The 25,477-nt window shown below is 45.7% G+C and overlaps 2 protein-coding genes across 8 annotated transcripts; both read right to left on the bottom strand.

The window, feature by feature from the left end:
* Positions 1-5,321: 5,321 nt before the first annotated feature.
* On the bottom strand, positions 5,322-12,480 carry LOC120703702 (zinc transporter 10-like). Of its 7 annotated transcripts, none has more exons than XR_005687163.1 (9): positions 12,279-12,480; positions 11,952-12,009; positions 11,148-11,869; positions 10,635-10,784; positions 10,159-10,528; positions 9,538-9,627; positions 7,204-7,366; positions 5,919-6,972; positions 5,322-5,814 (listed from the first exon to the last, which is right to left on the bottom strand). XR_005687163.1 is itself a non-coding variant. In XM_039987856.1 (5 exons), exons 1-5 carry the CDS (start codon positions 12,291-12,293, stop codon positions 10,223-10,225), a joined length of 1,251 nt encoding a protein of 416 aa, XP_039843790.1. In that variant the 5' UTR covers positions 12,294-12,480; the 3' UTR covers positions 9,821-10,222. The 7 variants fall into 7 exon arrangements, 1 of the variants encoding a protein (XP_039843790.1); XR_005687164.1 differs by lacking the exon at positions 7,204-7,366 and having other exon boundaries at positions 5,919-6,020; positions 6,202-6,972; XR_005687159.1 differs by lacking the exon at positions 7,204-7,366 and having other exon boundaries at positions 5,910-6,972.
* Positions 12,481-14,275: 1,795 nt separating this feature from the next.
* LOC120703701 (heterogeneous nuclear ribonucleoprotein 1-like) lies at positions 14,276-19,049 on the bottom strand. Its single transcript, XM_039987855.1, has 6 exons — positions 18,465-19,049; positions 18,319-18,359; positions 16,938-17,101; positions 16,754-16,856; positions 16,405-16,574; positions 14,276-15,198 (listed from the first exon to the last, which is right to left on the bottom strand). Exons 1-6 carry the CDS (start codon positions 18,734-18,736, stop codon positions 14,725-14,727), a joined length of 1,224 nt encoding a protein of 407 aa, XP_039843789.1. The 5' UTR covers positions 18,737-19,049; the 3' UTR covers positions 14,276-14,724.
* Between the last annotated feature and the right edge of the window lie 6,428 nt (positions 19,050-25,477).

Genomic DNA, 25,477 nt, shown 5'->3' with positions numbered 1-25,477 from the left:
AAAGCAGTTCTAGCTTCTCTGTGACGTGGCACCAGTGAATAGTTTTGAGCATCACTCACACTGTGGACGGCCTAATAACACACCTCACTAGAAACTAAGCAGTTGGTAGTTGGTACTGGGTCTCGAGGTTTGGTTAGAGGCATGTTCCCATTGCAATCTGGGTTGCAGAAACATCAGCTCTAATAGTGTCTGGTACGAGCATATGCATAGCCCATCACCCTAGTCGTAGTTATCTGTAAAGTACTATACATTGATGTACTGCAAGCAATCTAATGTTTCGGCAACAAGGTAGGATCCAACATTAATGTTCCTTTGACACCGAAAACTCAGGAAAGTTTTTCATGTCGTTGCAAAAAAAAAAAGATGATGATGCTCTGCATGGCCTGAGCCAGTGCATTATTCCCTGCTCCACACCACACATAGAACCCCATGAATTGTAGAAATGGTCGGTCAGAGTGTCCCATTGAGTGGTGCCAGCAACCTGGGTGGCCACTGGCCACACATCCCTACAGCGCACACACACATTACCTACCAGCCGGGACACATGCGACCAATCAGGAGACAAGTGCTGTGTGAGAAATGAAGAGAGGCACCGACCGGTTGGGACCTTGTGTCTTGTGGTGTGAGCCCGTGATGGGAGGTTAGCATAACAACCTCGGCCTCGGGCGGTCCTTGCTCCCATGGGTTCTTTTGTCAACTTGAGCGGCCGTACATCTGTCCACGCTCGAATCAGGTCGCCCATCCACCGATATTATTGATGCTGCTACATTTATTTTATAAGAAAACATAAAGAAGAGAAAAGAAGCTGTTGTGTAATATACCCTCATCTAGTGATGAAAACATAAAGAAGAGAAAAGAAGAAAAAAGAAGAGAAAAAGCTTGCAGCCTCATAATGTTTCAGTATTATCAAGGAGGAAGTGCTATTGAGAAGGTCAGCCTGCGGTCAGCCGGCGGCGGAGTAATCTTATTTCTAATGTGTGTAAGAGGAGTTTTCTTTGATCTTTTCTGTATTTGCTATCTACTTGTTTAAACTGTAATAACATTAGTTAGGTGGGCTATATTTTTTTATCTTTAACTAAATTAGTGTCAAAATTTATAGGCTTGACCACTTCGTCAGTCAATATAATCATGTCAACGGCAGCGGCAGGCACTGTTCACACTTGGTGCCCGCAGAGGCTGAGAGATTCATCTGTCGCCAGCTATTCTGACATCAGGGAGAGATTTTATTTTTAATTAGTGGGGATACTAATTAAGCTGATCACCATCAGCCCAAATCACACTATCAGAAAACAGCAAATTCGTCCCTGTGCGTTAGTACCGGTTGTCTTTCGCCTGGTACTAACGAAAGCATTTAGTACCGGTTCTGCAGCACAGTGTCTACAGGGACCATTTTGTACCGGCTAGAACTACGAATCAGTAATAAAAGACATCATTGACGTCGAGATGTAACCATCTAGTACTGGCTGGTGGCTCCAGCCGGTACTAAATAGCACTCCAAAAAATTAATACCGGATAGAAACACCACCCGGTACAAAAAGTATTCTATTAGTACCGGACGGAGCCTTCGTCCGGTACTAACGTGACCCAGCAGAAAAAGTCTCGCGATGGACGAGCGGCCAGCAGCGGCCTTATCTTTTCCCCCTTCCCTTCTCCGTTTTCCCCCTCATCCCTTCTCTCCTCTCTCGTGCAGGGGCAGCTCCCCGGCGCGTGCCCCCCCCCCCCCCCCCCGGCCGGCCACAGCTTGGCGGCGAAGATGCGCGGGGGGTTGCGGCCCGGCCCCGGAAGCGGAGGCGCAGGGGTGGCGCCGCCCGACCCCGGCAACAGAGGCGCGGGGGTGCGGCCCGGCCCCGGCGGCGGAGATGCGCGCGTGGGTGTGGCCCAGCCCCAGTGGCGGATGTGCGCCGCGGGCAGATGCAGCCGGCCTCGGCGGCGGAGCGACCCGACCCCGACGGCAGAAGCGCGCGGGCAGCGCGGCCTGGCCGCGGAGCGCGGCTCTAGGCGGGGCGGCGGAGGCACGCCGACGGGGGCGAGCTACGCGCGAGCGCGGCTGGCAACGATGGCGGACGCCCCGGCGCCAGCTCCCCGCAGGCGGCGGGTGAGGGCTTATGGCCTGCACCACCGTTGGCCCATGATTTTTTTTTTCATTTTCAGATCAATGTTGAATTTTTCAAGTTGAATCTCTTGTGTTGTATAATTTTTCTTATTACTTTTGATATTTGTAATCTTAGCTTGAATGTTGTAACCTAAGTGAAGCTTTTTCGGCTCCTCATTTCTTCCTTTCTACTCTTAGTTTTCTTCCCACCGTCACTTTTTATTTTTTTTCTCTATTCTTCAAGAACAAAGAACAAAGGTCGATCTGTTCTTGAAAAACAGAGAAGAAAGAAAGAGCAAGGATGGTAGAAAGAAAAACAAGAGAGAGAAAGGGATGAGGAGCCGGAGAAGCAACCTGATTTTTTTTGGACAAAAATATCTTTTAGTACCGGTTAGTATTACCAATCGGTACTAAACTGCTCGGCCTAGCTGCTGGCGTGGCCAGCAGTACCAACCGGTACTAAACAAGCCGTTTAGTACCAGGCCAGCTGACCAATACTAAGTGCGCGTGCACTTAGTACCGGAGGAGCGGTACCGGTCGGAAAACCGGTACAAACCGGGAGTTCCTGACCGACTAATGAGAGATTTTCTAGCCGTGTCAATCACATGAGTACATGACAACGCCGCCAGCTTCGCCGCGGCTTCCGGCGACGCGCTGCTGAGGTAATCCGTCCAACTTAAGGCCATGACGACGACGCCGGCCCGGCCGCCGTTCCGTTCAAGGCAACAAGCTTTGGTTGGGCTGCCGGCGTGGCGACGAATCATTCGTCCGGACAAGCGAGGGCTAGATCTGGGCATCTGGCTCGCTCTCTCTGTGGGCGGATGGGGTCTTTGCAAACGATATTTTTCTGTGCCAAGTCCTGGCCCGGAGAGTTTAGTTAGTTAATTATTAGTAATTAATTGTACGTGCCGTCGGATCCAGCGCCCAACTGACTGACTAAACAGCCGCGTCATTGACTCGGGAGGATCAGTCAAGCTAAGCTCCATTTGAGGCTGAGGTTGACGCCGTGGTGGCGTTACGCGTCGACGTCCCCGCGTGGGTCACGAATCGTGAGATGCAGGCACGCAGCAGGGCGATTTGTTTAGTACAGTATCTTTTTTGTGTGTGTCAAAGTTTTATGGGTTCACACCTTTCTTTATTTATTACAGAAAAGAGGTTATTAGCAATTTCTAATGACCGGTTGCTACTCTCGAGGTCAATCTCAGGCAAAAACAAAAAGGAAAAAAAAGTACTAGCAGATTAGCGGTGCTCAAAGGTCAACTCTGTGTCTTTGAATTTTTTTTCCTTTTATTTTTCCCTTTTCAGGTCTCCATTGACGTAGCTTCCACAATTAATATCTTCTTTCTTTTATATTAAAAATGACCGTTCACTTTTGACTTTATACTATATATAAATTATACGTGCTGTCGGATCCAGCGCCCAACTGTCTGACTAAACAGCCGCGTCATTGACTCGGGAGGATCAGTCAAGCTAAGCTCCATTTGAGGCTGAGGCTGACGCCGTGGTGGCGTTACGCGTCGACGTTCCCGCGAATCGTGAGATGCAGGCACGCAGCAGGGCGATTTGTTTAGTACAGTATCTTTTTTTTGTGCGTCAAAGTTTTATGGGTTCACACCTTTCTTTATTATTACAGAATAGTGTTTGTAAGAGGTTTAGCAATTTCTGATGACCGGTTGCTAATCTCGAGGTCAATCTCTGGCTAAAACAAAAAGGAAAAACAGTAGCAGATTAGCGGTGCTCAAAGGTCAACTCTGTGTCTTTGAAGGTTTTTTTTTTCCTTTTTTTTCTTTCCTTTTATTTTTCCCTTTTCAGGTCACCATTGAGCTAGCTTCCACAATTAATATCTTCTTTCTTTTATATTAAAAAATGATCGTTCACTTTTGACTTTATATTATATAAATATTAAGGGGTAGTGGATTCTCTCCACTTATGTCCCGCAAGTGTCCTAGGTTTGAATCAGCCTCAACATAAAATAAAATAAAAACTCCCTTTCCTTTGGACCACATCTTGTTTGGAACTTTTAGTATGGATGAAATCGGATTGGACTCACATGAATTAGATTTTGATAACATTTTAATACATTTTGATCTGATATAAATTCAAATACTCGAATGCTAATACAAAATGGGTAGCACAAATTCATATTTGTGTTCGGATATTTAATAGGTTTACAAGATAGCATGTGCCTATTTGCTTTATCGATTCTGTTATAACTAAAAATAATTATAAAAGTAGGGATTCAAGTATGTGTATAAATAGAATACTTATCAATAAATAGTTTGATAATTTTAAATATAAAAAAATAAAATTATAAATAAATACAATAATATTTATCTATAAATTATTATAAAAATGACACAAAAATAGTTTCCTTAAGAAATAATTGAACTAAAGTATTTATGTCTAGTAATCACTACCATTATTTCTAGAGAAAACTTTTGTATAGTTTCAATGATGTTTTATCAAATTATTTGCCATTTAGGTTTATTTTTGGAAAAAGTCTAAATTACTCCCCTCAACTATAGCCAAAGTCTGGATAACCACCTAAACTATTTTTGGTTCATTTTACCCCCTAAACTATACCATTTGGTTCAAATTACCCCCTACTATAATTTATCTTTTTTCATCTGAACCAAGTTTGGTTCAAATTACCCTCTACTATAGTTTAGGGGGTAAATTGAACCAAGTTATATTTTAGGGGGTTATCCAGACTTTAGCTATAGTTGAGAGGAGTAAATTGAACTTTTTCTATCAAAGTTAACTGAATTTATAGAAAAAAGTAACAATATCTACAATATCAAATTAGTTTCATTAAATCAACCACAAGAAAGATATTGATAGTGTGGGTATTGAAAATTTGCAAAGTCTTTTATAAGCTTGATCAAAGTTATAGATGCTTGACTTACGATAAAACTAAAATTAAAATGACACATAATTTGGAATAGGGAGAGTATTGCTTAGTTGTAGACAGTGGCAGCATGGCAATGTATGGCAACCTTTTTTTTTCACAGTTGTCTAATACTCTTAATCCTCAAGCTATCTCTATTTATTTCTACTAATTTGCTTTCGTGGACACGCATTGAAGCTGATGTTCATCGTCTTCGCCATACCTTAATTTTTATCCATCCTCCGCTACTCGTTGTAGAGATAACTTTTAGATACTATTGGATATTTTCAAGTAAAATCTGAAATTCGGCAGAGAAAAATAATGGGAAAATGGAGTCCAATATACCGTTCTAGTTACATATATTAGAATAAAACACATAAGGATATAAATACTTATATTTTAACAGATATGGTATCGAATAATTGGGGGTATACACGTTCACATTTCCACCTCTACCTCCACGGGCCACGTTTCCTACTACTCCCCGGGAGGCAAAGCAAACAGACGCTGCCACTGTTGCTGTGGGCACAGGGCGGAGAATATTCTTCCGATTCACGCGTAGCATCTGACACGCCTGCAGGCCCAATGTTTGCCCTGATAGTCTCACCAACAAGTTGCCAACAACCCGCAGACCACGGCGCGCCGGATTCTTCCTTCTGTCCAGGGTGGCAGCCACGTCAATAAGTCATGTCGTTTTGTTGTCACTGCCTCCTCCCGAGTCATGCCTTGAGAGTTGAGAGCTCAGTGCTACTGCCTCTCCCTCATCTGTCTTCTTCCATGGAGATTCATTACCTATTTGACTGCAATGCAAACCTGATAAAAGGTCCAGTGGCTTCTGGAAAAAAAATAAGAAAACATTTAGGGCAAATCATGTGTATCCTGTCAGACTTTAGTTGCTGATGCGTAGGAAAAGTGAAGAACACATCGTACATGTGGTACCTGACAATGCACTGAGAGGAATCTCCCTCAAGCGCACTCGCAAGCCCCATTTGATCAAACAGTTCCGTAGCGTCACCATGGAGCACGAGTGAAAGCCGGTACCTGAAAATGCAGCACATGACTTTCATCTGAAGAACACAACATACTTTCCGGGCCTTACTGGCGGATCCAAGAGGTAGCTAGGGGGCTCGAGCCTCATACTAACTGGGGAGTCCATCGATTCCCCTCAGCCTCCCTAGACACCATGGATGAAGAATGGAGGAGGCTAGAGGTAGAAGACGACCTCATCTTCGCGACTCGCGCCCCTATCTTTATTTCCTGGATCCCCTCTACCGGGCCTTGCAGGATTTGGTCTTCAAGGAGGGATCTTGTACCAGGAAAGATTGCCAATGACCCTTCCTCACGTGCCGTTTGTAGAGTACTCTGCAAAGCCACATCCACTTGAAGATATACGGTCATCATCACCTCTGGCAACTTGCAGGAGCAACCATTTCATGATAGCACCCCTTTGACAACAAAGAATACAAATTATGATGATAAACTTGAATGAAGCAAGGCAATGTGTTTTCTCATCCAATTCTGAGTGCTGCTCATGAAGGCGGAGCTATGCTTCATCTGCTAGCTCTTCCAGTTAAATGCCATGGCCACGTCAAAAGCTTTCAGAATCGAATCCATCTCTCTGCTGCTCGAGCACACTGCACACCCAAGTCCTTGATGTCCATGATGGCTGGCTCCCGTATTCCCTGCCGAGTGATACTGACACACCACCGTGCAATGCGGCCGTGCGCCCGTGCTTGCCAGGACACCGGGAGCGCAGATTCCTCCACGGACCACGGGCAACCACTGAAACACTCCAGAGAGACCCTCTCGCTGTCTGACAAAGTTGCCACAATTGGTAGAGCAGACGGCGAAACGGATTCGTCTGCCGGGCACCCACTGATCGAGTGGCAGTCGTATCATGCTGTCACTGGGCGTCTGGGCCTTCAGAGTCGTTGGAGTCCATATTCCATTGGAGCTTCTCCCTATTCTGTCTCTATCCGTCGGAAGCCATTGCCTATTAGGTACAGGATATGTAAGAGTAAGCATGCCGTTTGATTCTGCAGCTAAAGTATGAAGTACAGGATATGTGACCAGGTAATAAACGTGATGGCTAAGTAGTATGTCTGTATATATCAATATATATATTTTTTGAAACAATAGCAAGAGCTCTGCCTTTTAATTAAGAAGAAGGCATTTAAATGTACAAGAACGGATAACCAAACAAGACACTCGAAGGTTATCCTACCCACGCGACGCAGCAGAGTACACAACAACTCTGGGTTATCGTTGCCGAGCATGGTTGCATAGCAGCCAGCAGCTCCGACTCCGCAGGGCCGACCCCAGACGCCTAGCGATGCCAAAACAAGCGGATCCGAAGCAAGAGGCCGCGACAAGTCATCGTCATCTACCTGGGAGAGCACAAATCAGAAGAAAATCTGCCTATTTCATCCTCATCTACACTTTTTTTCTTCGAACACGCAGGAGAGCTGCGTAATCCTCATCATCTGCACTTTGTCTGGTGCGAGGAAAGAAACAATAAGAGCCGTTTTACCTGGCAATCAATTTATGCTTGAGTTCCCTCCGAATGTAGAGACAGGTTTCTGCAGCAGGTTTGCAGGTCGCAACTAATCAAACAGTCATCAGACTTCCCCGTGCAACGTGAGTGCAGCAGGTAATGGTACTGGGTCTCCCTTCCGGCCTCACAGGATTCCTGGACATTCATGCCAGGCGATGACACGATCCAGACAGCGTCACCACCCCTGCCGACGACCATGGAAGAACTTGCCGCCATGATGACCAAGCTGGTCGGCAGCCTAGAGACCCGCATGGAGACGCGCATGTCCTCCATAGAGTCGCGGCTGTCGCCGCCGCCAACGCCCAGCCCCACCGCATCCATGCCCTATGGGATGCCAGAGTATGGATCTACTTCGCTGGGGAACCCTTCCTTGATGGCCGCCGCCACCATGGCCACGGCCGCCTTCACGTCGTCCACCGCCCCCAGCCCCGTGCCAGGTTCCGTTGCAGATGTGCGACTCCCAAAGATACAAGCCGCTCTCCAGGAGATGATACAACTTGAGTGAAAGAGAGAGGCTGTCGTGCGCCTACAAGTAGCAACGCGCAAGTTCTTGGCGCGACGGCTCGTCTGCGTGATGCGCAAGGAGCAGCAGGACCTAGTGGCTTCATTCATCCAGGCGGCGGTGCGGCTGTAGGCTGCAGCACGCCGCCTCCTGGCGCGGAGATGGCTGCAGGAGATGCGCCGGAAGATGCACGAGGCAGCCTTGATGGCGGTTAACCTTGGCAAAGGGGAGCGCATCCTCGCCCCGTCGGACAGCCACCAGCAATCGCGCTGATATGCTGCTGTCTTCATGCGTGAGCAAGGTGTTGTTTCCGCGATTGGCGAACTCCAACTTTGCGGCAGCGGCGATAGAGGAGGCGGTTTCCTCTTTGTCACAGGCGGGGACGCACTGCCTAGCGCCACCGCTTTTTGCTACCGGTCGCCGCGAGGACGTCTCCGTTGGTCGCGGTCCCGATTAATTCCAAGTGGCCATACCCGTGCACCCCTCTCGTTCCGTTGGTCTCCGTGGGATCCAGACGGCGACATACGTGCAGATCTAGCACGCGGAGGGTGTTCGCCGTATCTTCAGGACTAAAAAAATAAAGAGTCGCAGTTTATTTAAAATAAACCAAGATGTAAAAGGCTGGTTCTTAGGTGTTCTGTTTGCGTCTAGTGGAGTCATTGTTAGGTTGCAGCTCGAGGACGAGCTGCATGTCCAGGTGGGGTGTAGTGTTAGAGGAGTCAAGGGCTTATTGGGCCTTAGCCCATTAGGGTTATTTAGTCGCTTGCTTAGGGGTTAAGTATACTTCTCTATATAATGAGAGGAGATGTATCGATCTAATCAAGAAAGAGATTAGAAGGAAATCCCTTCTCTCTTGCGGGCCGTGGGCACAGCCCCGCGGCCGGCGTTCCCAGCGCCCCAGCAGCCCTAGCTGTCTCTCTCTCTTCCTCATCAATCCTCAGCCCAACAGCCACCATAACATTATCACCACTGCTTGAACTGCATGCCTCTTCGACTTGTTCTAGAACGAACTTCACAAGTCCAAGAGCAGCACACTAAAAGCAGCTGGAAGAAACAAGAATACATCTGTTTTTGTTGTCATTTTTAGCTAGTCTTTGTTGATGTATACATGACTAGGTGCATATCTGCACTGCATCCAGTGAAAACTGGCTAGTGCTACAAACTTGAAAACTTTCTTAGAAAATATATTTATAAGTAAAAAAACTTAAAAACAAATCACCATCCATAGGTGAGGCTGTGTTATGGGTCCACACAAAATTTCAAGTCCCAAATCACTCACACATTGGGAGATGCAAAAATGACAAATCTCGTGCACATATGCACAACATGACAAGTAGTCAGATATGTGCGTCCATTTATTGTCATGTGTGTATCTCCCAAATGGGATTGAGTTTGGAATTGAAATTTCGTATGAAATCGTAATACAAACTCATCTACTGATGATGAACGTTTCAAGATTTTAAAAACTTATAAATATGATTTCTAAGGAAGTTTCAACTTACATGAATTGATATCTGAAAATGGCAAGTGGATTCTAGCCAGTCACTGACAACCAAAAAGTGATGAGGATGCAACACCCATATTCACCAGACCTGCATGCAAGCCGAGAAAGATTATTAATACATGTTCTGTTTTCTCAAAATAATGAGAAAATGTGCAGCAGTGACACAGAGAAACACAAATTCAGTCATTCTCATTTCAGAACCAAACCTGATCCTGAAGCTATACGTCTAACTATGGGCAATTTGCCAGAAAGAAAAAAAAACAAAAACAGTGCTCCAACACTTCAATTTCCAACATCCACACTCTTTCATACTTAAGAAATATTCTTGCAAGACATAGCCCTGATAAGTATTTTCTGTCTAGTATACATCTGCGGATCCTGATGGGAACTCAAGAACCATTTGTTCCCTGAACTGTATTCATTATTCTTCCTCTATCCATCACAATCTATCCCAAAGAGGGACTTTGTTTTGCAGGATCAAAACAGGGACTGACTTGTATGGCCCATCATCATGAAGTGAACAAACAAAAGAATATAGAAAAAGAAAAAAAAAGGAAAATGAAGAGAATTGCCCCCTATTTTCACTAAGAATTACAACTAACAAGCAGCTAGAGAGCACCTGCTGTTTTGGAATTCAATTAAGCAGGTCCTCTCAAGCATTTGCTTCACTTCCATCCGGCTGACTAAGCCCAGATGGCAAGAGATGCCATGGCCATGGCACCAAGGAACAGCGCAATGTAGGAACCAAATTGCAGCCTTGGGTTGCAGCTCATCCTCTTGCTGAGGAAATCAGCAGCAATGAGGTCCACCAAGGCCATGTAGATCAGTATACCGGCCGACATGGAATCCAGGATGCCCTCCACCACCAGCGCCCTTGGACTGTTGGGGTTGTAGAACGACGCGACACCTGCCCCCGCAGTGATCCCGGCAGGTGTTGTGATGGCGAAGAAAATGGCCATCAGGAGTGCAGAGGAACTCTTGAACTGAGCCTGAATTTTGTCGGACAATGAAAAGCAAGTCACAAATCACGAGCACGTCCACTTGTCTTCAAGGAATAATTGTTGGCACAAATCACAAAAGGAAGTAGGTATTAACCTCAGAAATGCAGCCACCCAATGCAAAGCCCTCGAAGAATTGGTGGAAGGAGAGGGCAGCAACCAGAGGTCTGATGGTACAGGGGCTCTGTGAAACGCCCAACGATAGGCCAATGATCACCGAGTGCGACACAATCCCAAGCTCGAGAACCTGGTCAGTAATAGAGCATATCAGTACCCACCATACTACAAGATTGACGCCTTGCCTTCTAGCATCCTCACCATACTACAAGATATCACGCATTTCATATCTCTGCTCTTCATTTGTAACAGTAACAAGAACCCCTCGAAAATATTCATATAGTGCGCCAAGAAAAAACAATCGATCTGAGCATGAAGACATGCATAAATATAGCTTCCAGTAATGTAACTACTCTTTGCAACATCGCTAGGGGAAATGCCACTCTAGTAAAGCTTGAAGCAAGAATCACCACTTCATCATGCCACCCGAGGAGCAACGATAACTTGGATAAATTTTGTTCGTAGGATGCAGGCTCGGGAATCGGGATCGTACCTGTGAGACAACAACGTGGCGAGCCTGAGACGGCTCTTCATCGTGTCCATGGCCATGGCCGTGGCTGTCATACGACCCTCCTCCATGGCAAGAGCCACGCCCGTGCGCGTGGCTGTGCCTGTGAGCGGCGGCGTGCGCGCGCATGCCCACGATGTGCATGGCGTCCTCCTTGCGGCCTCCCCCGTCCCTCCCGTCGACGTCGCCCCTCGCCGCGAGCGCGCCGTCCTCGAGCAGCGCCGCCGCGATCTCCTCCCGCGAGCTGCCATTGGCGGCTGCGGCGGCCTGCTCCTCCTCGCTGCGGTGCTTTCGCTCGTACATGTGCGTGCCGACGAAGTCGACGACGAGCGTCCCGAGCGCGGCGAGCATGGCGACGAACCCCGGGAACGGGAACCGGCGCCAGGGCTCGGCCGGGAGGCAGGGGTCCGCGAGCGCGTCGTTGGCGTCGTCCAGCATGTGCACGAACCCCGTGGCCAGGATCACCCCCGCCGCGAATGCCTTGGCGAGCACGAACAGGCCGCCGGTGGAGGAGGACGACGCCGGCGCCGCCCCACCGACGCCCCGCCCGCGCCAGCGGCGGCCAGCGAGCGGGATCGCGACGCCCGTCGCGCCGGAGACGAGGATGGCCGCGATGGCCACCATCTTGAGCCCCAGCGCCGCGGCCTCGTCCCGGCACTCCTCCTCCTCGGCGCCAGGCGGGGCGCAGCTCGCCGTGGACAACGACGCTGCCATCACCAAGCCGTCCATACATGCCGCGTCAAAAATCAAAATCACACCGAGAGAGAGACGAATTCTTGCTCTGCTTACCTGCTATCTGCTGGAGGTGCGTGCGGAGGTAAGGCGCGTACGAGGATTCCATCATTCCCTGCAATCACAGCGGCGCAAGGCCCGAATGAATTCTCAACCAGAACACGGGAATCGGATTCGCAATCCAGCGACGTGAGCAGCGGGGGAGAAACTGAGGAAAAAGGGGTGGGGGGAGGAACGGATTTGCATTAAGAAGAAAAGCGAGGAACGCAAAATGCCGAGCCCAGGAGGCCGCGGCGCCGGCGGAGCACACGCGGCGAGCTCGGGGCGGCGCCACGAGCTCCGAGAGGATGAGAGTGGAGGGGGAGGGGAGCAGGTGGCGCGCACCTCGAAGAACGGCATCGCCGCCGCGCAATTTCTTCTGCTGCTGACGCGGAAACAAGCAGCCCCTTCTCGAACAGTCCGCGTGCTCGCGCGATCTCACTCCACATTTTATACGCGCGAGCGGAGGCGGAGAGGGAGGGGAGGATGGGAGAGCGAGCCCCCGCCGCCGTAGGCAGGCGGGAAGACAGGCGCCCCCCACCGCTCCACGTCGGGCGCACGGCGGCGGGGCGGGCCCCGCCGCGCGGCGAGGATCGGAGGATGTCGTCACCCCCGCGCGGTCGCGGTCCGATCCGCTCCCACGCGGCGAGCGGTGGGCCAGCTCGGGCAGTGGGTCCGGTCTCGGGGGTACGCGGTGGGATTCGGCGACCCGGGGGCGGTGTCGCGGGACCCGGGGGGGCTTCCGGCCTCCGAGCGTGGAGCGACGATGTCGACACCATGGCGCGAGCCTGGCGTCTGGACCGAGCAGGCGGGGACGACGTCTTGCGTTTGGACTTTGCGACGGCGATCTGCCGCCCTCTCTGCCTGCGTGCCCACGAATCTCACCCCGGAACAATCAGACGAATTTACCGGCTTGTTCGGCTGGGAGATTCAGGCAGCCGCCTTGTTCGGCCGGGAGATTCAGCCAGCCACAACAGTATTTTTCTTTCACGCCAAATCAGCCAGCCAGCCAACTAGCCAGTAGTGTTTTTCTCTCATGCCAAATCAGCCAGCCATCCAGCCAGCCAGCCAGCCGAACAAGGCCTACTTGTGGGTTGGTTGCTTTTGCGTCGCCGACACTTTAAAACTTGGCGACTTTTGTCGCGCATCCGCGAGGATCATTCCGTGAAATCTATTTACCGTGTATGCGGCACCGACGCATTGCGTCGCACAGGGCGGGGATTGTTCTTCTTCCTCCTCTCGACACCGCTGCCGACGAGCTACGGGAGTACAAGGGGGAGGAGCGGCGGCCGGGGAAGGGCGGTTGGTGGGGGAGCGGCTGCCGGCGAGGTCGCCGGCGGCTGGGGTGGCGGCAGCTTTTAGGTTTTGTGTTACCGGGGTTCCAAGGTCCACCGGACCTAGAGGAGGGGGGCGGAGGCGGCGGCGGCCCGGCGGTGGAGGCGGGTTGGTCGGCGGAGGGCGAGGCGGCACGGGAGCGCCGCCGGCTGGCCGGAGCCAGACATCCAGTGGGCGGTGGCCGGCGGCGGGGGCAAAGAGAAGGCGTTGACGCCGGCAATGGAAGGGCGGCGGGGCGGTGGGAGTGGTTAGTGTCGGTGGCGGCGGAGGGCGGCGGCGGAGGCCGCCGGAGCCGGAGGAGGCAGGGGGCGAGTGCGCTTGTGCGACGCGTCGTTCGCCCCGCATATGCAGGGAATAGATTCCCCTATCATTCTGCCCCACTGTGAGTTTCGTGCGAGAATCGAAAATGTCTTCGGGAAGGGAGGGCAAAACATGTCGTCAGATGTGCCAGTTCTACACGCGGTTAGGTAGATGGGATGGGATTAAAACTGACCATCACTATCATGCCAGTCAGCGCGTGTATGTGCATGAGCATGACAATGGCCGCCCTAATCGCTAAAAACAACTCTACAGCTGCAACAGGGACCGGCATCTCTCGTCGCTCGCAGACTGGCAGGGGTGGTAATTCCTTCACAATCCAACTAAACCTTTATACTCCTACAACCCCTACAGTACCTGCGCAGTAACATTTACCATCATACTACTTTGTTAAACCGTAATAGATCGTATTAGAAATACGGTGGCCCATGGTCGGTGACAGTGTCATCAAATCTCTAGTACTTCAGCATAATCAAATTACATGACTCTGTTTGTTCAGAAAGGAAAGGTCTACTTGGAACACAGGAGAAAATTAACGCAATTCCTAATTCTGCTATTGTTTGTCTTGAGTCAAAATTTTGTAACTTTCATATCAGAAATGCAATGACATAAGAGTTCATACCAACAACAGTATGGAGAGAATCAAACCTGCATCACTACCCACATCACATGTATAATCAGAAATGCAATAACATAACAGATTATCCAATTAGAACTTTTGAAGCATTAGTCCAATCCTTTTTCCGAAGCTTCTCTCAACATATAAGGAGAGCAACAGTCAGCCGATCAGCGAGTGAATGTTACATCGACATACATATGTTCCATCACAACATATTTCTACTATCACAAAGTTTGGTTCAAGGGTTCTAAGGTTCATAAGCAGTCTACAAGAATACAACAAGAGTTTTAGCTGCAGCTTCTACAGAAAGCTCAGGGGGTAGTTCTGGTTTCAGCGACTATAGCCTACAATCTTTCTTGCCAGACACAGTGCAACGCTAAGTTCCAGGAAAAAAAATGGTCTGATGCCGCTGACTCAGGCGAAGTGAATGGAATGTTCCATTGTCTCGGTAGCACAAATGAGGTAAGGTATATAGGACTCTTTATTATCTGATCCTAGAAAACCACTATGAATCGATGATCATTTTCCATAAGGGTGGTACCTCGAGCCCCGACCGCCAGTGCTACCACCACCACCACCACCCATGCCTCCAGCCCCACCGTATCCACCATATCCTCCTGCACCTCCATAGCCTCCTGGTGCACCATATGCACCACCTCCATAGGCACCACCATATGCCCCGTATGCACCATATGGACCACCATACATGGAACCACCATAAACTGAGCCATAACCAGACCCATAGCCAGCAGTATTGCCGTATCCATATCCTCTGCCATATGCACCATAAGCTGTGCTGCCATAATAGGCTGCAGCTGATCGGTAGCCACCTCCATATCCATAGCCACCACCACCACTGCTCCCAGAGCCGCCGCCGCCGCCGCCACTACCACGGTAAGAATCACGGTGACCACCACCCCCACGACTGTATCTCCCATTTGAGCTTGAATCACCCCCGCCAGGTTTCTTTGGCTCAGCTTTCTTTATTTCGACCTGCGAAATTACAAAGCAGTTGGTGAAGTAAACGAAACAGTTTTCGAGCAAATTCCTGCTGCAATGATACTTTAAATATAACAGAAAATACTATAAGACTTATGTAGCTTCTAACCAAAAGAAAACAATGCAACTTAATTAGCTTAGCTCTAGTACTAAGGAGTTGTTGCATGCAGAAAGTATCACAGACAACCTGAACCAGGAATATTTTTAAGTTTTTATTGTGAACAATGTTAAGTGATACCAAGTGATCCTGGCATATGATGCAGACAGGTCAAGTGATCCTGGCAATGACATCATGCAGGTAAACTTCTAACTTGTTGCCATACAAGGCCTGATTCATTTAATTTCCGGCTGTATTAATTATTAATTATTATTTTTTATTACTATCATCAAACAAATATGTGCTTTGGGCCAATCTTGTATCTCAGATGGCGCAAGCTCACCAACTGTTTAAAGTGTTGGCATACAAAAATTTACCACAACATATAACTTACCATATATATGTCCTACAACGACATATAACATATGTATGTCCTACAACAACATACTATACCCTGAATCCTAATGCCCTAAACCCTAAACCCCTGGAAGAGAAAACTGCTGTCTCAAGGCACAAAGTTTGCTCTTTCTGCTATATTGAAAGGAGTATACTATTGGAAAAGGGGTTATGCAAGAGCACAACAGAAGCAGAACTTTTTTGTTCAAATATTTGAACCAAAATCGTGTGCTTAAACTGTTTAGTGCTGATTGCTATAGAATCCAGGATAATGCATTTTCAGTAACCTCCTTAAAATGAATAGTAATATCTCATAATGCCAAAAGGTGCCAGAATAACAGTACACGCCCTTGTACATAGAATGATAGAACCCATAGACAATATACTCCCAAAAAGAAGTATCAGACCAACAACATTCACACTGCATGTTGCAGTTAAAACTCTGTACTTTGTCATATGGTTAACCATGTACTTAAAAAATAATGAACGATGTTCAAAATCCAAACACATCAGTTACACATTGTACAGACAGAAAACCATATGCCAAGATTACTAACTGAATTAAATGAAAAACACAAATAGTAAATAGTAATAGTAAAGTTATAAACAACACGCAAATTAGCACTTGCCAATTAAACCTAAAAGCTGCTAACAAGTCAATGATATTTAGTATCAGGGACAACCCATTGCAAGGTGAAGAAATTGACCTGTTTCCCTCCAAGATCGTGCATTCTCCCCTGTGACATAACCCTTTCAACAGCATCTTCACTTTCAAACGTGACAAATCCAAAGCCTCGTGATCGCCCAGTGCTATGGTCAAGCATAATCTGATGCTCAACCACCTTCCCATATGAGGAGAAGTGCTCCTTCAATTTATCTGGAAAGATCATATCAGTCATGTTTTGCATTTAAAACAAATAGTTTCAAGACCCAACAATTTGAAATGCTTGGGAATTAAGTTATTATGGCTTAATATTTGTGAATATTATGACTATGTGACACACTGGTCAGATAGCTTTTTTTGTCAAAAGAAAAAATGCTTCAGTCTCTAACAACCTTCAGTAAGAGATGGCGGGATACCACCCACAAAGATCTTTTTTGTCTTAGGACCATCTTTTGTTGACATCTCCTCTTTTGGAACAGTCCTTTTGACTTCAACCTTGATAAATATAAAACACAAGTGAGAACATAGTCCAAAGTTAAGTTCACGACTTTTGGATGTTGAACATAGATGCCTCACCGTTCTTCCATCTATGACATGTTCATCCTCTAGAACCCTATCAATCACAGATGGATCAGAAAATGTGATAAATCCAAATCCACGAGGCATCTTCGTATGCTTGTCCTTCATGATAACGGAATCAGTTATTGCACCATACTTCTGAAAATGCATAGTGAACGTTTCTGCATACAAATAAATAGAGCGTAAGAAATACAAGCAGAAAAAATGAGTTCCACTCTGAGGCAAAAAAAAAATATAAAGAGAACATAAATTTCTCAAATCCATGTCACAAGATCAGCAATCTATATTATAATGATGGTTTAGCTCCTGTAGATATTAGGCCCCAGAAAACCATAAGAAGGTTTGAATGAGTGACATGCTTAATAAAAGGCTCACAGACAGCTATGGGACAGGTTCGGATGATAACCAAATATAGTTAAAGGCTACAGATCATTGACCATGCAATATTGCACACTTAAAAGTTTAACATTAACACCATGACGATCCTATGATCAGAATACAAAATTGAGAAATAACTATTAATACAGCACCGGACAAGCCAACTCAACCTTAGAATCAACAAAAAAAAACGAAAATAAATAGTAAATCTCTAGGCATGCCTCCACTTAATTGCCATTCAATTGTTCAAATAAAAGACATCTCCTGATCTACAGTTCAAACCATATGCATTTCAGCACATCAATGCAAACTCATCAGTCACAAACTATTAATCATTGGGCAGACTACAAATTCTTAGCAATTAGATGTCAGCGAATAATTACAAGAAAATAAAGCAGAAAGTAATAGCTGTTTATGATGGCTACATGCATTAAAATGCATACTGCATGACAATATGTAGCTGATCAGAATGAAAAATATTAAGCAGACAAGGCCTTGAACAGCATCTTAGAACCGATTAATGATTAGAGAAAAATTGTGCAGCAATTTTTTATAACTCCTAAACATACATTAGCCGTATTATGTTTCTGAAGTTCGTAACTGAGTATTCTCAAATCATCAAATTCCACTGTTTATGTATTACTATTTCAGTAAGAATACCAACACGAAACAAAGTATAGGCATGCTTCCCGCAGTATGAGAAGGCAGTTATAGCTCCCAACATATAGAGATTTTGCCATATACATTAGCTTACCCAAGCAAAATCATACCATATCAATGAATCATGCAACTCAATTGAAAAGTTAATAAGTAACGTCAAAACGCCTACAGCTTTTCAGGGCAATATGTTACAGTGTAATTTTCCTTTTACTGACAAAGTATCTACTAACTATTCTTTACTTTGTACTATATTTTCTTCCCACAATAGATTATACGTGGCTGCAACATTTCACTTGATACAAACTAAAACAGACAGATCCCCAAAAGAATTGCTTGCTACCTTCGGTGGTCTCCCAGGCTACACCCCCTACGAAAATCTTCCTGCAAAAGCGCATACAAGGATGCACCAAACCAAAACTATCAGCCACACCTTGTCCAATCCAACTGACCGAACCAAACAATAAACCTAGAGCCCAAGGAACTCACCCCGAGGCGTCGCCGCCCCCAGAATCCGCATCCCTCCCTTCCTCGCCACCGGCGTCAGCATCCCCAACGACCTCCGCTAGGCCTCGACCTCCACCCTCGCTTCTCATCTCAGCAGGCTCCGCCGCCACCGCAGCCCCGTCGTCCGCCTCCCCGTCCCCTTCCTCCTCCTCTTCCTCGTAGACCTCCTCCACCTCTTCCTCTTCCTCTTCCTCTTCCTCCTCCTCCTCGTACCCGTTCATGCCGTCCTGGTTCTCCTCCCCGTACCCCGCCATGCCGCGTCGCCGCCGGCCCGAAACCACCCGAGATTGGGGGCGAGTGAAACCCTAGCTCTCGATCGAGGCGGGGAGCTAAGCGTAGCAGCTAGATTGCTGAGTAGTGGCCTGCGCTGTAGGAACGGAGCAGAGCAGTAGGGTTTAGGGTTCACGGCTGGCGGAGCAAACCCTAGCGGCGGCGCTTCGGTGGGAGCGGGAGGGCTTGGGGGGAGAGAGGTGGGAGATGGCGGCGAGGGTGGAGCCGAGCCGGAGGGGTACAGGGCAGAAATGATAGCTTCGGTGGTTCGGCTGGGTTACTGACTTACGACGCGTTGGGTTGGCTGGCCTCGTTGGATGCGCGCCCTTCATCTTTCCTTTTTAACCTTAACTGACAAGCGGGTCCCACCGACCAGTGAGAGAGGAGAGGACCAAGAGGATGACATGTGGGCCACTGACCCTGCTGACCTTGACCAATCAATGATAATGTCAGCAAAGCCCACTACTAGTAGTGTACCTAGAATTTTATTATATTATGGAGGTAACTACAATGAGAGCCCTCTCCATTTAGTGTTAAGTGGAGAGCTCCCTCACTTTCCATTTTCATACAGCCACGTTAGCTGAAAAATGGAAAATAATTCCACCTCTCATGTCGCACGACTTGCGCACATGTTTCGTGTCAGAAAAGGATGCGCCTTCCTCCCGCACATCTCTACTGCTGCTGCTATGTTGATTATATAATAATCTAACATAAAATTGTTGATTCTGATGCTACTGCTGCAGTGCTAATATTGTACCCATGACGGCAACATTTGCAGGCATAAATCAAGATAAAAACAAAAACAAAAATAACTAACAATAGAATGCACAACCCCATAGAGAAGAAAGCATCAGCTTTGAAGGAGCAAGCAGATCCATGTACGGATCCTTTTAAAATTATCATAAAATGGTGCTTACAATTCAATTGATGTGATGCAAATTTAGGGGGAAATAACTAGAGCATCATCATACGCTATGTACACATGTTGTTAGCTTCTTCAATATACTACAATTTGTAGCATGATCTAAAATTGCTGGTCATTTGGTCCTTTCAAGTTGCCCCACTCATACATTGCAAAGACCTGTATTAAGAAAAGAACATGAGAACATATTATTATCCATGACATACCAAGCTTAGTGTAAAATTAAGCACGCATACCAAGTAACATCTTATGTAATGCAGATTATTTCAAATTACCTCCTTTATTGTGGAAAATAGGGACATTACTTTGTGTCTCATGTAAACTATAGAAATATTACTTTCTAATTCATGTAGATAGTTCCAAGTTACTTCCTACATGCAATATATAGTGAGAAAGTTACTTCCTATTTTGTGCAAATCAGAGGTAAGTTACTTCCTAGTTTCACATAAATAATGCTAACTTACTTCCTCTATACACCAATATTTTGAGAAAGTTACTTCCTTTGTTATGCAAAATTAGGATCAAGTTACTTTATTTCACATATGAATTATTGATAAATTACTTTCTAATTCACATAAATAGTGCCAAGTTACTTTGTATTATGTGCAAATCAGGGATAAGCTACTTCCTAATTTCATATAAATAGTGCCAAGTCTGTTCTTCTATTTTTTTTCAGATCAGGGTGTGGGTACTATTGTTTAGATACATCATAACTTGTATGATGACAAAATGAAACTGCTATCATGTGCCCAAAAACTAAGTATAAAATGATAGGCATGAGTAGAAGAAGAATGGTTGCGATGGATTAATTAATTCGTTGCGCCTCATTAGAAAAACCGGAAAATCACCTGACTCATTTTGGAGATCTCGAGTAGCCCTTGCACAGAATTAAAGCATGTCCTTGCTTCGAATCGCCTCTTTCTCAATGTGTCAGCGGAGCTTCACCTCCCGCTACCCTGGCCATTTCCCTATCATAGCATAGCACACGATTTCCGAGAAAAGAATCTCACATGTATGGAGTACTAAACGAAGTTTATTTGCAAAACCTTTTCACGGATGGGTGTAACTTTTCACGACGAATCTAATGACAGTAATTAATCGATGATTGGCTACAGTGATGCTACAGTACCATCCTCTAATCGTGCGGTCAAAGGCCTCATTAGGTTCGTCTCGCGAAGTAGCGCAGGGTTATGGAGTTAGTTTTGTAAATTGCCTTTATTTAGTAACCCTAATTATTGGTCAAAAATTTGTGTGCTACTTATGCTAAAAAAACCAAACAGGGCCCTGTGTGCCCCTTACCGATGAGTGGTGCAGCACCTCTGCTCAACGTCGCCACTGCATTTTGACTCCGCGCTTCAGCCTGTCGCTGTCCCTTCCTACTGGTGTGGTGCAGAGAGAAGCCTCCATTGTGCGTTAGTGGCCGCGTGTCTGCTCCGGGCTCCTCGCCGCAGCTGGCCTCATGTGAAGACAATGATAAGTTTCTTCGCAAATCATGGACAAGTTACTTTCAATCTCATGTTGAAAAATGATAAAAGTTACTTCCTATGTGGCGCAAATCAGAGGAAGTTACTTTCTAACTCATGTCAATAAATGATAAAGTTACTTCCTATCTGGCGCAATCAGGAGACAAGTTACTTTCTAACTCATCAATAAATGATAAGTTTCTTCCTAAACTAGATTTATAGTGACAGGCTCCATGCTAATTTATTTAAAACATAGAAAAAAGAATGAGCTACATCCTATTTTTGCTAAAAAATCATCGGATAATAATCAGAACAAGGCTATTGCTAACATAATTAAATGATGAATAAAATGTAAGCATGGTAAAAGATTATCTGCATATAATTGTTATTTTACAAGTGCAAAATCTATATCTATCTATATGAGCTAAAATAACTGATGCATTAGTAGTATTTGTGAAGAAACTGTTTTCCAGTACGGACCAAAATCAAAGAGTTGAAAAAGGGGGCTTCTAACATGGAACTGCGCTAGGTGCACCTAAACAACAGTCATGAGTAAAAGCAAACTTTACATTACATATCATTTGAAAAAGATGTGGTTGCATTTTAAGAAGAATGGTGGGTAACTGGAATTTAAGTTTTCCTATTTTTTCAAAAAAATATTGTAGTTATCATGTCATTTGAGTAACCACAAAAAAAACTACCCTCTCTATTGAATCGAGAAGTTACTTCCTATAATGTTTAAATCATTGCAGATTACTTCTCTTTCGCATGTGAATATTAATAAGATACTTCGTTGTTGATATAAATTCTGACAAGTTACTTTCGGCACAGAAACATTGTGATCACAACTACTATTAATGACAGATTAACTTTTCAAAAATACAAATACACCTAACCTTGACAAGTTTCTCTGTTTACATGATATAAAAAGATCATGCAGATATAAAACACATCAAAAGTATTATGCATGGTTACTGTTGACACTGGAGGAAAAAATAGAGAAACATAGTTCTGAATAAGAAAAGCACCGAAATTACTTGTTTGCTGCCTAATTGCACCTAACAAAGCGGAGGTCAGTGTGCAGAACAAACCCAAATCCAGTTTGATTAGCCAAAAAGCAACTCTATATGCACACCATTGGTAACTTAAAAACAATTTATACAGAACAAAACTAAAAAATAAACATAACAAGCCAAATACCATGAAAACCCACTTTGAACCTAAAACCACTTGAAGGGTTGAGTGCAAGGTGCTGATTACAACATAATGCAGCCAGATGCTACAAAAAATCCTAATGTAACATAAGATTCTATTTGAGCATGTATAAGCTAGATGGGGGTTAGCAAAAAATTCGGAGACCACGTTAATCAGGAAACCCTAGAGAAACTATGCAGAATAAAATAAACATCTAAGCAAAAAAAGAAGAAGATGAACATGTCAAAAATGTAGACAAGCATGAAATGGGCTTAATCGATTACAACCTGTGAGATGAAGTTACTGAAATCGCCCAGGTCCGGCGCCTTCGCGTGCAGCCTTGCCGGAGACAGGAGACTCCCCTCGATTGCTGCGGAATAGTCGAGATCCAACACCACCGCGGATCACCTTGTCTCGGCACGGGGCGGCGCGGCGACTACACTCGCTGCACATCACCTCCCTCGCACGTGGTGTATCGCCTCCCCTGGATCCGCTCGCCGAGCGTATGCTCGCCTCGTCGTGGTATGGCTCATTGGCTCCACTCATCGTGCCTCGCTTCCCCAAGCACGTGGTGCGGCGCGTCGAAGAATGTCGGCAGGGATGGGCGGGTGGACTCCTGCCAGCGAGGAGCGGCGCGTGGACTCCCCCGGTGAGGAGCGTGCGTGGAATCCATCCGGCGGGCAGCGGCGCACCGAATCCGCAGCCAGCGCCACGCCTTCACTGCCCACGCCGCGCCTCCCTCTGTCGTGGATCCGGGCCTCGTCTCCTTCGGATCGCTGGATGGGGAAAAGTTATGGGAGAGAGAGAAGCAAAATGTCAAAAGCGCATGGCCCGTAGAATGTAGAACATATGATGGACGGCGATTAGGAGGGCTCTCCCAATAAGAATAAATAGATAGCCCTCTTCGAGTAGGATTTCCGTTTTATTATTGGGTATGCCGCAATAATTTTTATATATAATTTGGTATTATATATATATGATAATTCAAAAAAAAAATCGACAAATTCGGTGCACAACAATAAAATTAAGAAACCAAGTCATAAATTTAACAAACAAGTGTGAAGTTCTATAAGTTAAATATAAATAGTTTAAATATGCAAAAAAGAAGCTTAGACATCTATACAATCAGGTTGATATTAAAACCTACCCTGATTTGCTGCTCCCTCTACACTGCGCGCAAAAAATTGGACGCATGTCGACTGGAGCAACGACGTCTAGCAGTGTTCCAAAAAAGCCCTCATGATTTTCAACTCGCAAGGCACCCCCTTGGTTTTCAACTCGCAAGGCACCTCTGTGAACATTGCTGTGGAGATTTTATATAAAAACCCTCATACTTTCTTGAAATCGATTCCATGTTCACCTCTACGAGCACAACACACAAAGTATTCATATGAGCACATCAAATAGACTTGACTGGCAGATCTTAATATTGACTGATAGAGCCACTAGACGTGTCTTACATGAGCATATTGTCCCCAACCATCGATAGGATATCACCATTAGTTGTTCAAATAAATCAAAAAATATACGAGCACCTATGCTGAGTTAGTGATAGTGATTCAAATCTGAATAGGCAAAGTTCCACCAAATGAAACATGCCTAAAATTATAATTACTTTAACCCCTAAAGTATTTGAATTTACCCTACTATTTTCACGATATTTGGTGATTAGATTGATACCTAGGCCAAATTTAGTAATGCGTGCCTAGTGATTAGGCTGATCGAGACACTACTACACAAGAGAGAAAGCTCCGATCTCCGACCACAGTACTACACTGGAGAGAGCTTAGATCCACGATCACAACTGATAGGCAAGACTGAGAATCGCATGATAGTAGTACATAAAAATGTACATCACAAAATAAGTACTCGTCCGAATAACAATAACAAGAAACAAAAGTTACCAATTTTGGACCCATTTGAAAAAAAGCACCCACGGAATACCATTTTAAATATCAGATGTTGTAACAAATAATGGGAAACCTTGGCGGTTTTTTATTTTTATATTTTTTATTTCCGTTTTTTATAAAAATATATTTTCGATATGAAAATTTACAGAAATATACCCCGGCCGCCCAGCTGCCGGGCGGCCGGGACCGGGCCGCCCGGCAGCCGGGCGGCAGGGGCTTATCCGAAAAAAAACATGAAAAATAATTGCAGACAGGTCCCTAGGGCCGGTCGCCCGGCTGCCGGGCGGCCGGACCCCCTGGCCGCCCGGCAGCTGGGCGACCGGCCCCCCACCCCTATATAAGGTGTTGGCTGCCCCTCACCCCCCATTTGGCTTACTAAAAATCCAGAAAAAAAGAAAAGAGAGGGAGAGGTGAGGGAGAGGCAAAGCGGTGAAGCCCTGTCGGATTTTCAAGCCGGCGACTTTAGGTAACTAAAATTTTCTACATTTTATAAATAGATTATGTTGTAATTATTTTTTAACAGTAGATTAGCAATCAGTTCAATTATTGTTAGGAGTGATTAGTGGTACATTTAGGTGCAGTTACTTATAGTGATTAGCGTTGATATAGTACATTTAGTGTTAGATTTAGTATTAGAAAATACTAGAAAATTATTAGACAAGTATTAGAAAATCAAAAAATGCAAGATAATATTAGAAAATTGTAGAAAATGTTAGAAAATTATAGAAAATGTTAGAAAAATTTTAGAAAATATTAGAAAATAGTTTAGCTATCAGTTTAATTATTATTAGGAGTGATTAGTGGTACATTTAGGTCTAGTTATTGATAATGATTAGCGTTGATATAGTATATTAGCAATCTGATTGATTACTTGTGATTACCAGGGCTCAACACCATGGCATCCTCAGGATCCACGTACATTCCATGGAATAAGGTGACGGAAACAGTCCCCCAAGTAGTCCAGGTGCCTATGTGTTTTTGCGGATCCTTGTGCAAACTAATGAAATTAAGGGTTTTGGGGGACGACTTTGGCAAGAGATTCTTCATGTGCGAGAATTACGAGTACGACCCGCCCAAGCATTACGGCAAGGACCGAGCAAAGATACTACAAAACACTATCAGAGTTTGTCACTTTCAGATCTAGTAATGACTTCTAACATGATTTGGGGAAAGACTCCACCGCCTCTATGTGATTTCGTGCAGTGGTTAGACACCGAGCAATCTCAGCAGGATAAT

Source organism: Panicum virgatum, chromosome 4K (genome assembly GCF_016808335.1).
Source record: "Panicum virgatum strain AP13 chromosome 4K, P.virgatum_v5, whole genome shotgun sequence".
NCBI classification, from domain to species: Eukaryota; Viridiplantae; Streptophyta; class Magnoliopsida; order Poales; family Poaceae; genus Panicum; species Panicum virgatum.
The sequence above is the reverse complement of the archived record's forward strand: the minus strand, read 5'-3'. Positions and strand labels throughout refer to the sequence as shown.